General features: G+C 40.6%; 2 protein-coding genes across 3 annotated transcripts; both read left to right on the top strand.

Annotated features, from left to right (window-relative positions):
* Window positions 1–56: 56 nt before the first annotated feature.
* LOC131884188 (uncharacterized) lies at window positions 57–9,037 on the top strand. The gene is made up of 2 exons (XM_059231878.1): window positions 57–206; window positions 6,215–9,037. The coding sequence occupies exon 2, from the start codon at window positions 6,250–6,252 to the stop codon at window positions 9,001–9,003; it is 2,754 nt and encodes a 917-aa protein (XP_059087861.1). The 5' UTR covers window positions 57–206; window positions 6,215–6,249; the 3' UTR covers window positions 9,004–9,037.
* On the top strand, window positions 6,057–11,392 carry LOC131884191 (histone-lysine N-methyltransferase SETD7-like). 2 transcript variants are annotated; one of them, XM_059231886.1, is made up of 8 exons: window positions 6,057–6,214; window positions 9,108–9,264; window positions 9,943–10,066; window positions 10,127–10,223; window positions 10,283–10,590; window positions 10,654–10,868; window positions 10,968–11,097; window positions 11,184–11,392. In XM_059231886.1, the coding sequence occupies exons 2-8, from the start codon at window positions 9,111–9,113 to the stop codon at window positions 11,329–11,331; spliced, it is 1,176 nt and encodes a 391-aa protein (XP_059087869.1). In that variant the 5' UTR covers window positions 6,057–6,214; window positions 9,108–9,110; the 3' UTR covers window positions 11,332–11,392. The 2 variants fall into 2 exon arrangements, with proteins under 2 accessions (XP_059087869.1, XP_059087870.1); XM_059231887.1 differs by having other exon boundaries at window positions 11,170–11,303.
* The last annotated feature ends 3,944 nt before the right edge of the window (window positions 11,393–15,336 follow it).

The following is a 15,336-nucleotide window of genomic DNA, read 5'->3' on the forward strand; positions in this document are numbered from 1 at the left end:
GGATAGGAGCAAAGTTTGTTTATGACAAAAGCACGTCTGTGCTTGGAGAGCGCGTGCTTAGAGTCTTTTTGATCGATGCTCATTTCATCGCCGGGCCATTCATTCAAGTGACTAGGAAACATTTTCTGCCAAGTTTCCTTATGGTCACCCAAAAGCTTTGTAAAGAGTGCTGATTGCAATTGCTTAACGAAAAACTTCTTGTTGTGGTAAGTGTCGAGCATGAGCTTGAACTTGGGCTTGTGATTTAGGATCAACCGAAACGGACGTCATTTCCCACCAGCAAACGTATTATTTTTTTCATTTGACAAGACAGGGGGCGGGAGGGAGGGGGGTCAACCTCAAATAATAACTCTTGATTTGAGGGCGCACTGGTTAACATACTTTGTCAAGTTTGAATCGAATTATCCACGGACAAGTTCTCATTTTTCTCTCTTTTTTATTTTTACCATAAACAACAACATCGAATTGAAGGCGTGGTGCAAAGTTTGGTCATTATAAAACTTATTACCACAGACCTCAAATCATGCTTACTTAATCAAGAGCGGGAACTGAGTTAAATGAGTTTAAGCGCTTCAGTTATTGCCATCTTAATTCAAATGCTTGGGCAAGTGCAAACTTTTGAGAACACAATTTCGACTTATTTAAAGAACATTTAGTCAACCAAACATCCTACATTCCGAAAAGATTATTTTTCGGTCTTCGGATTTGGAGAAGATAATTCAATATCAATCGCCTTTCAAGACATTCTTCAGTCCTAGTCCAAACGTGAAAGACGATTAGATGCAAACCTAAAAAGATAAGAGGCATAAAGTGGGTTCAGATTCATTTTAAGCTTTTTGCCAATCAATTTGCCTTTCTTGTCTTTTTCGTTTGCTTTTCAAGCGTCTTGAAAGACCTTTTATTTTGCCAGAAATCTGCTCTCTAGCAATAAGTTAGTTCTTATCGTTTTTATGCCCCCCAAAATATTTACGTTACGTCAGAGCGCCTTTTTTCTTCTTTTCACGGTGTACAAAAAGCCCTATTAAGTTTCTAGAGAAATTCCCAAACACAGCTTGGCATGTTTCTACTTCAAAAAGTCATAGGGAACAACTTTGAATTTATCAATTTATGTAATTCTAGCCCACATAAAAAACTTACATACCTAAAAACATTATAAAGACTAAAATTTTCGAAAACCTACCGCATGTAAATTTAGGAGCACACTTAATCAGCTCTTGAATATAATTCATTGTATCATCTATTTCACCGCTACTTGCTACTTAGTTACATGGGATTTAGTGGTCCAAATTTCATCGTTTTTAGCCCCAAAATGCCCCGGTAATATTTAAATTTAATTTCTCAAAGAAGTAATATCGATTTTCGTTATCACGAAAATAAAAGATTATTATTCTTTTTCTTGCATAATTTCAAATTCATTTAAAACTTTATACAACCATATCTAAAACCCTCAAAATAAGCAAGTTTTTGAAATTTATTTAAAATCATCCAAAGGACATTTACTTGGTCGGTCACTAAAAATTTCATAAATATCAATGAAGTTTTAAAAAGCTAGTTTTACTCAGTTTCAACAAAATCTTCAAGAAACGACCAAATCTATAACATTGTCTGTTGTATGTATTGTCTTCAGAATTCAAGTGAATGCGCATCTAAGTCTACTCTTGATGATTGTAAAACACATTTTCAAAGATTACAGCTTTAGTGTGTTTTGAGTGACATTATTTAGCAATTTTAGCTATTGTGAGACTATGCAAGCAAAAGAAAAATAATCTTTTATTTTCGTGATAACGAAAATTGATATTATTTCTTTGAGAAATTAAATTTACATATTACCGGGCCATATTGGGGCTAAAAACGATGAAATTTGGACCACTTAATCCCATGTAACTAAGTAGCGGCGAAATAGATGATATCATAATTTATTGTCAAGAGCTAACTAACTGTGCTCCCAATTTACATTTAGTAGGTTTTTGAAAATTTTAGTTTTTATAATGCTATTAGGTATGTAAGCTTTTTATGTGGACTAGAATTCCATAAAGTAACAAAATCAAAGATGTTCCCTATCATTTTTTTTGAGGTAGAAAGGATGAAAAAATGCTTGATGCCTTCAAATGCCAAAACGAGCTTGAGAAATACTGGCATACGCCTTTCTGGCAATCTACTAGCACCCAAAAACCAAAAATACTTTATTCGCAATCTTAATTTCTTACCTTTTTTAATGGGAAATTTCGAATTGAGAATAAATGTAAACATTGAAATGTGTACAGTTATGAAGATCCAAGCTAAGCCCCCTGTAAGGGATGCTTTTCGGTACTGATATTGCAATTACTCAATTGAATCTTTTGATAATCATCGAAAGATACATTTAATTATTCATGTTTTCTAAAAGGGTATTTCAGTTTCCAAGCTTTGTGGTCAAAAAGAGCCCAGAATATATATTCATTCATTTTCCAGCAGCTCTTCGAATTTCTTTCTTTCATTTTAGACTTTTTCGGAAAAAACGTTACCGTCCTACTGGGATCTTTGTCTTAAATTTCTACCAAAAGGGTCTTTTACCTTCGGTGTGACCTCTTTCAGCAGCAAGTTTCGAATCTGCTCAGGGCTACTTTGATCCATTGCCTTCTTTACTTAACCAAACAAAAACCCAACTCTTCATATACGAGTAGTACAGAAATCCCTTTAATGAATGACAAACCAAAGAAGGTCCAACTATACCGACAATTAGGTCATACCAAATTCTGTAGCCGCCTTAAAGTTAGATTTGGGCAATCTTTGATCAAAATCCCTGATCAACTCTGCATTCAAGGGCCAGCCAGATGTGCCAACTCTAACTCGTTGGTGGATCAGATGTGATATGAATACATGTAAAGTAAAAAAATGAATACGCTTTTCGTCTTGAGGTGCTATAGATCCCTTTCCCAGTAACGATAAGGAAGTCCGCAAAAAAGAGATAATGGGAAATGGTAATGCAAACCACAAATGGAAAAGCCCAAGAAAGACTTTTGCTTGTGGTGATTTCTTATCAACAAGCAAAAGGGAGTTCTCTGAAATTGACAAATTGATGAATAACTTGAAGATAAAAAAATGTTGGGGTTGTCGAGAACCTCTCTACGTCATTTCATGCGATCTTTGCCAACCAAGCAAGTAGCAAAAGAAATCTAGGTTATGTAAAGCTATTTCTCTCTATTGGCTTGGCTTGACAGGAATCGATGCTCACTTTCGAACATGACTCTTCCACAGACATACATACTACTTTAAGTAACTACGAGTACGACAACTGTGAGAGCAACTTTTTGTACATAGACAGGACATTACGCGTCTCTTTCTTACTTGAACAAGTCAATGTCCTGACGAGCGAGCAAATGAAGAACGGTGACTTGGACAAGAAGTGAGCAAGTGACTTAAGGCATTACATACGTCGGCATTTGTTTGCTTAACTTGTCACTTTTTGTTATTGGCCTATTCTTTTCTAATGCATGTAAAGATTCTGCACAGCATTTTCAGCTCAATGTAAATATTTTCGATTTTGATCCGTTGTTTGTACACCTGTTTGAATTGTTATTGGAGAAAACAACATCCCTACAATATTTCCGCTTTGTCAGTGTTATTTGGCACCAATTGCTAGCACAGATAAATCGACCTAAAAGCATATTTTGGATAAAACTCAGAATTGTCCATGTTTATGGAAATCAGAAGCTGCCACGCAAACGGTGAACACATACTTTTATAGCTTATATTGTATCTTTGGTAATCGAGTTAATTAGGCAAGAAAAAAGTGTTTCCCGTTAAGCAACCTTCAATGCAACATGAAATATTTTTCAAACATGTTGAGCCTTTCAAATGTTGGCATCAAGCCCTGTCTTGTTCATCATATAGTACAAACTTATTTGACTGGGTTTCTTCAATGTCGTTCCCACTCTCGACATAAGAAGGCATTGTTTAAAATGTCTAGGATCGATCGGTTTTTTCTACTTCCACTCAAGACAGTTTTAATGTCCGAGCAGCGAAGTTCATTTTATGACAAGAAGAAAAATCGGTTCATAGTTAAGTACAAATCGTACCGAGAGATTCGCTCGAGCTTCTCAATGCCGGCTCTTAGATATTTGAAACCATACTTTTTTCTCGGCTTTGGATCCGAGAATGAAGGAACATAAAATCTTTGTATGGTACAAAATGTCTTTTCACGGCAGATTTCAGGAATTCCTAGATTCCAGATGGGAACTGTTTCCTTTGGCCAATGAGCACAATTTGACATTTTTTGATAGGGATCATTGTCCCGGACAATCGTTTTAGTCCCGTTGTTCAATTGCTGGCCAAAGAAAGAAGAGAGCATTTAAAAAGCTAAGAAGGAAAAAAGAAAATCTTTACAGGACCTCTTGATGAATGGACCAGATGTATCTAAACACAAGCTTTATTCTCACGCAAAGCTTTTCGTGCACACACAAAGGTCAATTTGTGACTCATTAGGTGCAAAATTTCCATTCTCTTATCCTAGTGCTTCTAGCCATGTCAAGTCTATTTCACGGCCTTTGAAGTCATGGAAGGTCAGTTTCCTTTTGGTTCTCATTATCCTCGGCCATGCAAGCCAGTCAAAGCCATCTTCATAAATATTATCCCGAGTTTTGAACAAAGGAGGAATTTTAAGAGCTCATCTATAACAAGCCAACTTCTGACATGTGCATCATCTGAGGGGGCACAGGTCCATGTAACGAGCTGTCGCACATTCAAGCTCGCAAGTAATTCGGGTCGCATTCAATGGACCCAAAAGCCATTCCATCAGATATATCCCTGGACCGAATTCGAGCGTTCTTGAAGTCCTGCAATTCACACAGAAAGGCCGGGTGTAGCCAGTTATTGGTAGAGCCCGGATCCCCGTTCCCTGACGTCAGTCAGAGAGGCCCGACCAATAGGTATGTATGTTGTTTGTCAGTCTATTGCTTTACTTGAACAAGCATACACTGGTGTACAGTAGTTGAACAAATTGGGCCAATCTGCGTGCTAAAGGGTTAACGAAGCTTTCACCGGGAGACATTTATCATGGGACGCTCATGAGAAGACGGGCTAGACTGTTGTAGTATGTACATACTATGTATGATACACGCCCTACTCAGTGGACAAGGCCGTCCTTGGTCCTTTGGAATGTCACCGCGTTAGTCACAGTAAAGATGCCATTCATTAACACCCTCTAACCTTGACGTAAGGAAAGGAAATTGGGTTCGCTGAGCGGTGTAGAAAACAGAAAGGTAATCCCCCTCACAAAATCCATGTTCTTCGGAGGGAGTAAATCGGTTTTGAGAATCACCGAGATCGGACAAATGGCCCTCTCGTCGGTTCATCGGATTCCAGCACTCTTCTTGAACTCTTAACATGACTAGCTAATTTACCCAGGTTTGTCATTGTCCTCTTCGACCCTACCTTGGCCTTTTAAGGTATGGATAGCTTTTTCACCTAAATTCGCGGTAGTCTCACTTCCTCAAATATCAGCATAACGTACATACATGCTATATCCTCTTGTCAATATCTCCACGTTTAGAGAATGAGAAAAAGGAATTACTTGCTTTTCTACTTTAGCGATTTTTATCCGTTCATTCAAAAGCGAAACTTCCAAGGCACTTTTGGGAGTTGGTCAAAACTCGATGATCGTGAAGAAAAGTGTATTAGGCATTTCAAGTCATGCATTAGTGGACCTTAATTCTGCCCATAATTATAGCGTAAGAATTTCCCCCGTTACGCTTTTCTCGTCAAGTTCACTGAATCACAGTTTAATGAAGGAAAACGGAACCTGAATGGAAGCCGGGAGACTTTTTCCACATTTCCCATCCAAGTAAAAGAGTGAAGAGGCTTAAGAATGCACGAATGCATGTCCGAATGCAAATGCCAGATCGTTTGTCGTGTCCTCATGAATGACAATTGGAGGGTGAAGAGAGCTCTAGTAGAGACGAGGAAGAGAGAAAAGATTTTTCATCTCAGTGTCACTTGCCCACAGGCGTTTATTTTCTGAGTATTTTGGCACACAGCCAAATCTGTTAGGATTATTTGCCTTCACTTAGACAAAGGTCAGCCGGGCCTTGAAAAGCCGACCCGGGCCCTCAAGGTTGACAAAGTCAACGCAGCGTTTTTTTTCTTCCCCAAAAGTTATAAACAGAAGCTAAGTTGGCTTTAGCATATTTTGGTGGAGGTGTGCAAATATTAACCATTGTCTCATCTGATTTTGCAGGTAAGCGCCCTTTAGCAGCAACTTAACTAAAAATCATGTCCACATTGCGTCCCCCTCGTTCTACTATGTATTCAAGACACGGTGGTCCAAATTGGAACACAGGAAGCACCTTCTCCTCCAGTTCCAAGTTTCCTTTGGCCCGAGACTTGTTAGCTAGAAGCTATGAACCGTCTTCTGATTCCTTGTCTAACCTACTGACGCCCAATCCACGTGGTGAGATTCGCCGAAGAAGATATAGCCCAGATCCAGGGATGAACGACAATGATTGGAAAAATCTCCTTCAACGACGAACGGAGCAAAAGAAAAGGAAGAAGAGGATCGGACCTAGGACTGCCATAGGGTACAATGACAATGATTGTAAGGACTTGAGGACAATCAATGATTACTTGGACCAGGTTGTCGCCAAATCCAAATTGGGCCTTATGGACGAGGGACGAGATTCCATCTCCAGTCCCTCTCAACTCTATCCGAAAAAAGCCATTGCTTCCACCTTCGGTTCGTTCGTGGCAAAATCAAGGAAACATTTATCGAAAGTAAAAACTGCCCAGGAAGTTACCCCGTCCAAAGTTGTGGATGTCAAGTTGAAACCGACGAAAGACGCTTTTGTGAAGGAGAATGCCCGTCCGGTGGCGCCCTCTTGTGACAATGACGCACCAAACTCGACGTCAACCGCCGAGGAGACGACAACTAGGAGCTCGTTTGCTCTTGGGACGATGACGTCGAGAAAGCAGCCCATTCAACCCAAGATCTTGCTCCAGCAGCCTCATGAAAGTGAGAAATTCGACACTTTGGACACTTACGGCCTAATCTCAACGAGTATGAATGGGCGGTCTTGTCCAAAATCCATCAACTTAGAGATTCTGATTGGGCAAGGGACAGCCGACCAGTTGGGAGAGTGTGCTCGGGATCTGTCAGTAGTCCCGACAAAAAGCTTATTGTTGCAAAATCACTTTGTTCGTCTTGAGCCTGCTCATTTGGAAAGCGGGAATGTCCTGGACCCGACACTTCAACATTTAAAAGCGTCTCGAGCGTCAATGGTGTCCAGTTCAACCTTACCCACTCAGCAAGGGGTAGCCCCAAAAATGACTCTTTCCGAGGTTGGATCAAACTTGGACCAAGTCTCCTATGATAGAGCAAGTGATTGTTGTGGCAGTAGCAATGACATGGGACAGCCTCAACCTAAGGTGAACTCAAACCAGGATCTCAATCAACGGGTCAATGACATACACTACAAGGAGGCCAGCTCTGATAACGAGGACGAGGACGAGGATGATTGGGAGTATTATTCTGATGATGATGAAGAAGAGCTCACCAATAGCTTGTCACCTTCCACAGCAAACAAGGCTTACAACAAGCCCCGACTCTCGGGGATGTCAATGGCCTTGTTGAACATGTTTGACAACACATGGAACTATTGGGAAGAGGAGGAAGACAATGAGGAGGAAGAAGAGGTAGACGAGAAGTCTCCCTACTACCAAATCCCTGTGCCGGAGCCGGGCGTTTCTCCCTGGATTGCTGACGAAATACGAGACTGGATCAAAGAGTTTCAAGACAAGAAGACCTTTAAAAAACTGAACAAAGTACTCTTGGAGAAAAGTGATACTAAGAAGGGTGCCAAACTTGATGAGGAATCGGATAATTCCAACACGTTGAGTGAAGTTTTCAAGATTAAAGGCAAAAAACATGGCCTTTTCCGAAGCCTAGACCATGCCAATGGGAATTGTCTCAAGACTTTTGGAGCTCATTTGAATGACCAGATAGCGGGAGCTATGTGGGAAAGGCTTCCTGGCAATGCCTATCTGGTCAAGTTTTTGAATGGGAACAATAATGGAGAGGAAACCACCGGCACTTACTTGTATCCGGACTTGATTCATGCCATCCACGGCACATTTTCCAATGGCAAATTGCTTCAGGGGAAATACGGGTTTGTCAAGTCAGTTACCTATGAACATGAGATCCTTCGTCCCCACATTCGAATACTCTCTGATCAGGATACGTTCCAATTCGATCAATCCACGTCAATCCGGATCTCAAGCACGCCCCTTTTCCGAGATCCATATGAACATCATATGGTGTATGTAGATCATTCAGGAATTCCCTACGCTGGTGAAGGGCTCTATGCGAAACAGAGCATTGAACCAGGCACCTTGATATCTATCTTCAACGGGATCCGGATCAGGGACTTCAACTCCACGGAAACCAGATTCCGGGAGGGATTCACCGATTACAAGATTCTTCTAAAGAGGGACATGAGCCTTGACATCCCCAAGGACAGCCAACGAACGGCAAAATATTGCGCCACTTTAGGTCACAAGTGTTGCCACTCTTTCTCGCCAAATGCAGATTTTAGGGAGCTTTACCATCCAAGGTTTGGGCACGTCATGTCCTTAGTGGCCATCGACTACATCCGACCCAAAACTGAAATCCTGGTCAGCTACAATTACCACATTGATAAAAGCCCAGAGTGGTACCGCGATCTCTACTTTCAACATCTTCGAAAGGTTGAAGGCAAAAGTGAGGAGCACTTGCTAAGTTTGTCTCGGAAAATATCACGGAATTCCGGGGTAAATATCAAAATTCCATCTCCGGCCAGAACCTCTGATCGATTCGTGCCATGTGGAAACTGTAATGAGCATGTTGGACTCGACAATTTTAGTGCGGCTTGTGAGAGTTGTTCAACATGGTTCCATGTTGCATGTCTGACTCGTGAACAACAAGATATCATCCAAACTGCGACTGCCCGTGAAAGCCTAGATGCATTCATTTGGAAATGTGCTAAATGTCGGTGAAATAGACAGAAATAAATTTGCTGGTGAAAGTATAGTTTTGGTCCTAAATTCATGGAACAATGTAAAACTTGCCTAGAGTTTACAGTTGATTTGCTACTTTTTAGACTATGCCGCCAGAAATGACCGTCAACGACCTAAAGGAATGGTTCAAAAGAGCCTCGGATTGTCATTACGAATTACATTCGACATGTGAACTTGATAATGATGCCAAAAGATCATCTCTAAGTATTTCAGAAGGTAGACAATTCACAAGTTTAAAAGGCAAGTTTCTCTCTATGTCCTTCATTGTCCTACACCTACCTTTATATTTCCATTCTTTTGAAGGCTTCTCATTCTTTTAAATCACGTGTGCCAAGAGAAAAGTAGAGTAATGTTCGCAGATCAAATCTTTAAAGAATGGCAAAAAGTAATCGAATTTGAAAAGCTCAAAAGTCAATCTAAAATCAATTTAGTCAACATCCAAACCTGGGTTGCAATTGTAATTGTTGCAGGTAAATTTTATGCTTTTTGTTATGAATTACATTTGAGTTCAGAGTATCTGTAATTATGATTAATTACATTTTAATCAATGTAATAGAGTTTTTTCAATCACAAAATCATAACTCCACTCTCATCCACATGACACGTTAACTCGCACATACTTTTAAGTTATTTACAGATATGACTCGTTTTTCATAACACACAACCTTCTACTTTAACTGTTTTCTGAGTGGATTTTGATATGAATATATACGCACATATCTATTTTGTCAAATTCCTGCGTCTTTCGCAAATTCCAGAAGTTTGACGCATTCTTGCAGGTCTTTTTTGTTGGCAATACCTGACTTGTTGCCAAGCACAAAGATCCTGATTTGAAATTGTAACATAATAACTCCCCTTTTTGAGGCCCACATCTCCAAAGATAGTCATGACAAAGGAATATAATTTTCTATTTCAAAGTCATCTTCAATCGGTTGGATGGCGAAGTGGATGAATTTGGAAGTGGTTATGGAACTATGGAAGCAACACCTCAGCTCACTATTGAAGGTCCAATTAAAGAATTCCAATTTCATGGGAAATGCATGTACGATGAATACAAAACCAATGCAAATCATTGTAATCATTCAAGAAATTTACGTTTCAGAGAGCGGATTTGGAGCGAATCGAACTCTTACGGAGTCATGCAATGCGGTGTCAAATTAGGGATCTGGAAGACGTTTAGCTTGGACAACAAACTAAAAGTGAGTAAATATTAGCTTTTGCTTCAATTCTACCTTTGAACAACACATCTTTGTTCCAGGCCTTTGTTGAGTACTGTGAAGGAAAGCCAACCAACCACAGTCTTTTGGTAAAGTCCGGTAACTCCTGCCTCATCGGTAATTATCTGGAACACGGAAACATCCAAGGCAAAGGCATCTATTTGTACCCCGGCTTTAAATACGCCATTTCCGGAGACTTGATGGGAGGAAAAATGCGTAATGGTCAATTCGCCAAGGTTCTTGGTGCTCAGATCCATCATTCCCCATATGGCGTTCCACAACCCATCCTTGAGTTTCAAACCAACAACCTCCCAATTTGCTACGATCCCGCTACAAGTCTGAGAATAAGGTTGTGTAGAAAAGGTAACTAGTATTTGCTATTAGGATGACAATAATTCCGTTTGACTTTTAGTAAAACTCCCCTTGTGCCCGATCCATATGAAGACTTGGCGGTATTTGTAAAAGAATCAGGTACTCCTGGAGCCGGAGAAGGTCTTTTCGCCAAGCAAAATTTTCAAGCAGGAGATTTGATCTCTCTTTTTAACGGACTGAAAATATTCAAGACGAGTCGAATCACAAAGATATCTGCGGAGTCAGAGGATTGGTCAGACTATCGACTGACTGTAGGTGAGGCACATTGATTGATATTTGTTTTCTTTTCAAATAATGCAATGACATTGTTAAACTGTACTATGTTGTATACATTTTATGTTCATCTCTTTGAAGATAAGGACGTTGACATTGATATCACTGAGGACCTGGTCTCATTGAAAACGTATTGCGCTAGTCACGGTCATAAAGCTTGCCACAGTTTTGAGCAAAAGAATGCTAAATTTGACAACTTATTTCATCCACGGTAAGGGAGTAAAAATTGAAACATCGATAGCTGATAAATTGAAAACTGCGGACATATGGTGGAAAAAACCAGCTTTTAATTTTTAGGTTCGGAGAGATTATGAGCATTGTGGCTTTGACGAACATTCCTAAAAATTCGGAGATTCTGGTAAACTATAATTACGATCTGACTTTGGCTCCGGTTTGGTATAGAGATTTATGGCAACAATTTCAAACCAAGTGTACCTCATGCTGACTTATGATCTTAAAAAAACATATGTGATTAAATAAAACTTCATCATGTCAATTTCATTCGAAACTCCCCTGAACGAGTACATGATTTTCTGCTTGCTGCAATTTTTGATTTCGAATCGGGTATGAGAGTGACGGATAATCGTTCAAACATCCCACTCCAAATAAAGAGTGACCCAGCCATGGGCGGCCTCAGCAAACACTGACAATATTGTAAACGGTTCATAGATCCATTAAACGAGATTGCTGATACTTAGACAAAAGAAATCCGGTCGGAAAGATGTTAAAAGTACGAAAGACACTCAAGAATTATTAGGCTTGGGCAGACATGTGAAAGTAAGGAAACCTCATGTTTTTAAGAGTTAAGTTATACAACTCGACCATAAAGAATTGTCGTTCAACGGTTTAGACGACGTTGGTTTCTTGGCAAGAATTTAAGATAAAACTCTGTTCTACAAAAAAATGTTCTACACTATTCGGATCTTGGTGGGATATTTGAATGCAATTTTGTGCCCTGATATCATTTCTTTCTGCCTGGCTAAAGTGTATAGAGATTAAGTACATAGTCAAGTATGAATAAATAATTTATCCGAAATACGGGAGTGAGGGTTAGCGCATGCGACTTTGGTTCAGTCGGATACGACAGCAATATATTTTAGGATTCTAGTCAACTAATGGTTCTTACTGCCCTACCTTGGATATAATTACCATCAACTAAAACGGACGTGAAACTCGGAATCTAGCCAGGGTTCCGACACTCCCCCCTCCCGGGGTGTAAACGTGTTTTTATGGCAAAGCCAACAGAGAGGGATGGTCGAGACCGCTCTGCGTAACCTCAAGAAAGTTTCAAACAAACCCTGTTTTTTATGTTGGACGTTCGACGATGACCTCCTGTAGTCAGTGGTGTCACCCGAGGTACCTTCATAGAGGTTCAGAGGTTATACGGCTCCTAAGTCGATTTTTGGGAAAGTTGTAAGGCTTTCCGACCCTCTCGTGGACACACCTTTTATTTTTTTTTGACGGTGCTTACCTTTTTGTTTTCCTCTTTGTGCATTAATTTCTTGGATGCTCCCCTTTTCTAATCTGTGGGTTACTATTAGGTCTTACTTCGTAGGATCTATGTTTCCTTTCATCAGGTGTCGATGGTAACCTTTTCGTCGTCTCGTCTTTCTCAAATCTCTGTTCAGTGTAACTCTGGCATCCGATTCGCGTTTCACAACAGGAGAGTTTTAACAAACAGGGTCAACAACCACGATATATCTTCTTCACCTAGGTCGGCATCGTTCGCCTCAGTCGCATTTTTATGGCAGGGTTGGTGTCGTTCAAGAGATTGGATATCCTGGCCCAGTAGGCCTCAAGAGCCACGGTCCCTCAGCGTCTGCTGCCCTTCACTTCCACCACGTCCACTCAGATGCGGGGACTGGAATTCTGCGTCCTCGGTACTTTGACAATTGGGCTCCAAAAGAGCAACCTATCGACGACGACTGACATCTTTAAACTCCTTATGAACCTCGTTCATTCTGGGAAAGTTCCAACTTTGTTTCGTCATTGTTTCTTGCTTTAAAACGATCAAGTTTCCTGATTTCAGGTTGGAAGTGGTTCTTTCGACCCATTTATTGGTGATGCTTAGTTCTTGCAAGTATTGATTCAACCATTTGCTCCAAAAGGTATTCATTATTCGTATTTTAGTAAGGCAAAGGTCGGCTTAGTTAATTTGTGTCAATTGGTTTTCGTTGGGAGTTACAAAATCGGTCGTTGGTCAAGAAGATTGGGTGTGACTGAGGTCAATTCGGTGGCCTATCGGTTTATCACGCCCAAAAGTCCATCGTTGACAACACATTTCAGCTCGATTAAAAGCGTCTGAAGAGCTTCCAATGAGAGGAGTTCTCTCTCTGCAAGGCAATTCTCAATTGCTTTATGATTAGACCAACCAACCTTTCCGTTACGACCTTTGTCCAAGGAGCCTCTTCAATGTTTTATTGTCAAGTGGTGCCGGTTTCTCCCCGGGTTGTTTCGGATTCCATCATTTCAAAGTTAACGTTCTTGGCAATTTCTACTGGATTTGAATCGGTTGCTTTGAAATACCTGGCATTATCCAGGAAAAGGTGGTTGGTTTTCCACGATGTCCCATGAATCGCATTTAAAAATTCGCCAGTGGATTGGCATGCAACCATTTCGACCTGACTTGCCCGAGTATGAAGACAAGTAAATGATACCATCCATTCTTTGTAGCTTTTAGGATGAATACAACGTTTCTCTAAATCCTTGAATTTCTTATGTTTTTCCTCGAGGGTGTGAGATAGAGCTGAGATCTCCGGGCAGCATTCTTTTTTGACCAGGAGAGGGCCCATGTAATCCAAACCCACATTTACCCAGGGTAGTCCAATCGAATGGCTGGCAAAGGGGACATTTTTGGCGATCCAAACCTGACATAACAGCATCGCTCTTACAATTGACCCCTGTACCCAGAACTTTTTGTTTTGCGCATGATATCAAATGTTTGTTTCTGACTTGCGTGCATTCTCGATTGATGAACATGCACGATTCTGGTCTGTGTGATGTCACCTTTGGGGAGACTCCTTGGGTTTTTGAAAAAGTGAGGCAATGACAATGCTAAGCGAAGTCTCGTCTCAAGCCGAATGGCTTGGTTTTCCGGGTCCCAGTATCCCGGGGGATCTTTTAGAGAGCATCCCTTGAGTAGCTTGAAAGGCTGTTTCAACAATCCTTTTTGAAGCTTTGGCGCTGCAATTTCTTTACGAAGGACCTTTTTTTGAGCATGTTTGGTCAAGACCATTTCTGCCGAGTTCCACTCTTCACTAGATACAAAGAAATTCGCCTCGCACTGCACATTCGATTTGCTTCCTTTAAAGTATTCTTTTGATGCGAATAAGGACTCGGACCACTTTCGTCCATGAAGAACAATTTAGGACAAGCCAATCAAGAAACTCACAAACAAAATCGTCTTAACGGTCAGAGCTTTTGACATATTCTGCAAAATCTCAGTTTCTCGGATTTGCAAAGAATAAATTAGTAAATCGGGTATGAGCTCCTCATCTGTCATTGTAGGATCCTTGCACTAGAACATAGAATCTAGTTTCACTTTTGAGGATATGACTGCCTGTATTGGCCATGCCTCTCGATTTGACGAGAAATTCTGGGCCTTTGCCCCAGAAGTAGCAATTCCTGGAGAGTGCATCCACGGCTGGGCAAATCAGCCGGGTTCGTCTTCTTTGGACAGATGTTAAATTTTCTTATCGAGGCGCCGTCCAGGATCTTTTTAATTCGCCAATCCTCCTAAACTTTGCACTGACCCATTCATCTTTGAATTTGGAGGTTGAGGAGAGAATCCGTGAAGTATTCGAGCTCTTCACACTTGATTAAGTTCTTGCAATCGTTTTGAAGAGATTCGTCCACGTTGTCTGCAATTACAACGCCAATCAATTTTGCCCTTGCAATTGTCCGAGCATCTTTGGCTTCGGCTCCTTTGCGTCAATTCTTGGGCATCAATGAGCTTTTGGCAAATACTAGTTATGGATCCTGGAAGTCGTTTCCGACTTTCGATATCATGTGATCTGCCACACCCATTCCCACTGAAGATGGCAACAAATGAAATTGGCCAACCGCTCCAACGAGCAAATGCAAGTTGTTTCAATAACGGAATTTGCATGATCCATTGCTTGAATAGGATCACGGCCCTTTCCTCAATTTCGTCGGCTTCTTACCCGTTATTGGAACATTGGTCTGTTTCGGCAAAGAGCTCTCATCCCATCCGTTATTATTGTGTCAAAGTTAGGACAAAATACATTTGTACCTCATCGCTAAGGATGTGCAAAAGGTGCAGATATTCCTTTTCATTATTGGTTATTTTTTCATTTTTTATGCCTATTTGACGTGCCTGTTGTTATTTGCACTTTGACTGCATTATCAGCAATTTTTGACCAACACCAAATTGATGTTTTTATCAAAATACCTGATCAACCCTACATTCAAGGGCTAGCCAGATCCGCTA

Source organism: Tigriopus californicus, chromosome 7 (assembly GCF_007210705.1).
Source record: "Tigriopus californicus strain San Diego chromosome 7, Tcal_SD_v2.1, whole genome shotgun sequence".
Lineage (NCBI taxonomy): Eukaryota > Metazoa > Arthropoda > Copepoda > Harpacticoida > Harpacticidae > Tigriopus > Tigriopus californicus.

Coding starts and splice junctions, on each gene's coding strand:
- LOC131884191 (XM_059231886.1), top strand. CDS start 9,111: ATGCCGCCAGAAATGACCGTCAACGACCTAAAGGAATGGTTCAAAAGA. Junction 10,067..10,126: donor CAATTTCATGGGAAATGCAT/GTACGATGAATA, acceptor TTTACGTTTCAG/AGAGCGGATTTGGAGCGAAT. Junction 10,591..10,653: donor GCTACAAGTCTGAGAATAAG/GTTGTGTAGAAA, acceptor TTTGACTTTTAG/TAAAACTCCCCTTGTGCCCG.
- LOC131884188 (XM_059231878.1), top strand. CDS start 6,250: ATGTCCACATTGCGTCCCCCTCGTTCTACTATGTATTCAAGACACGGT.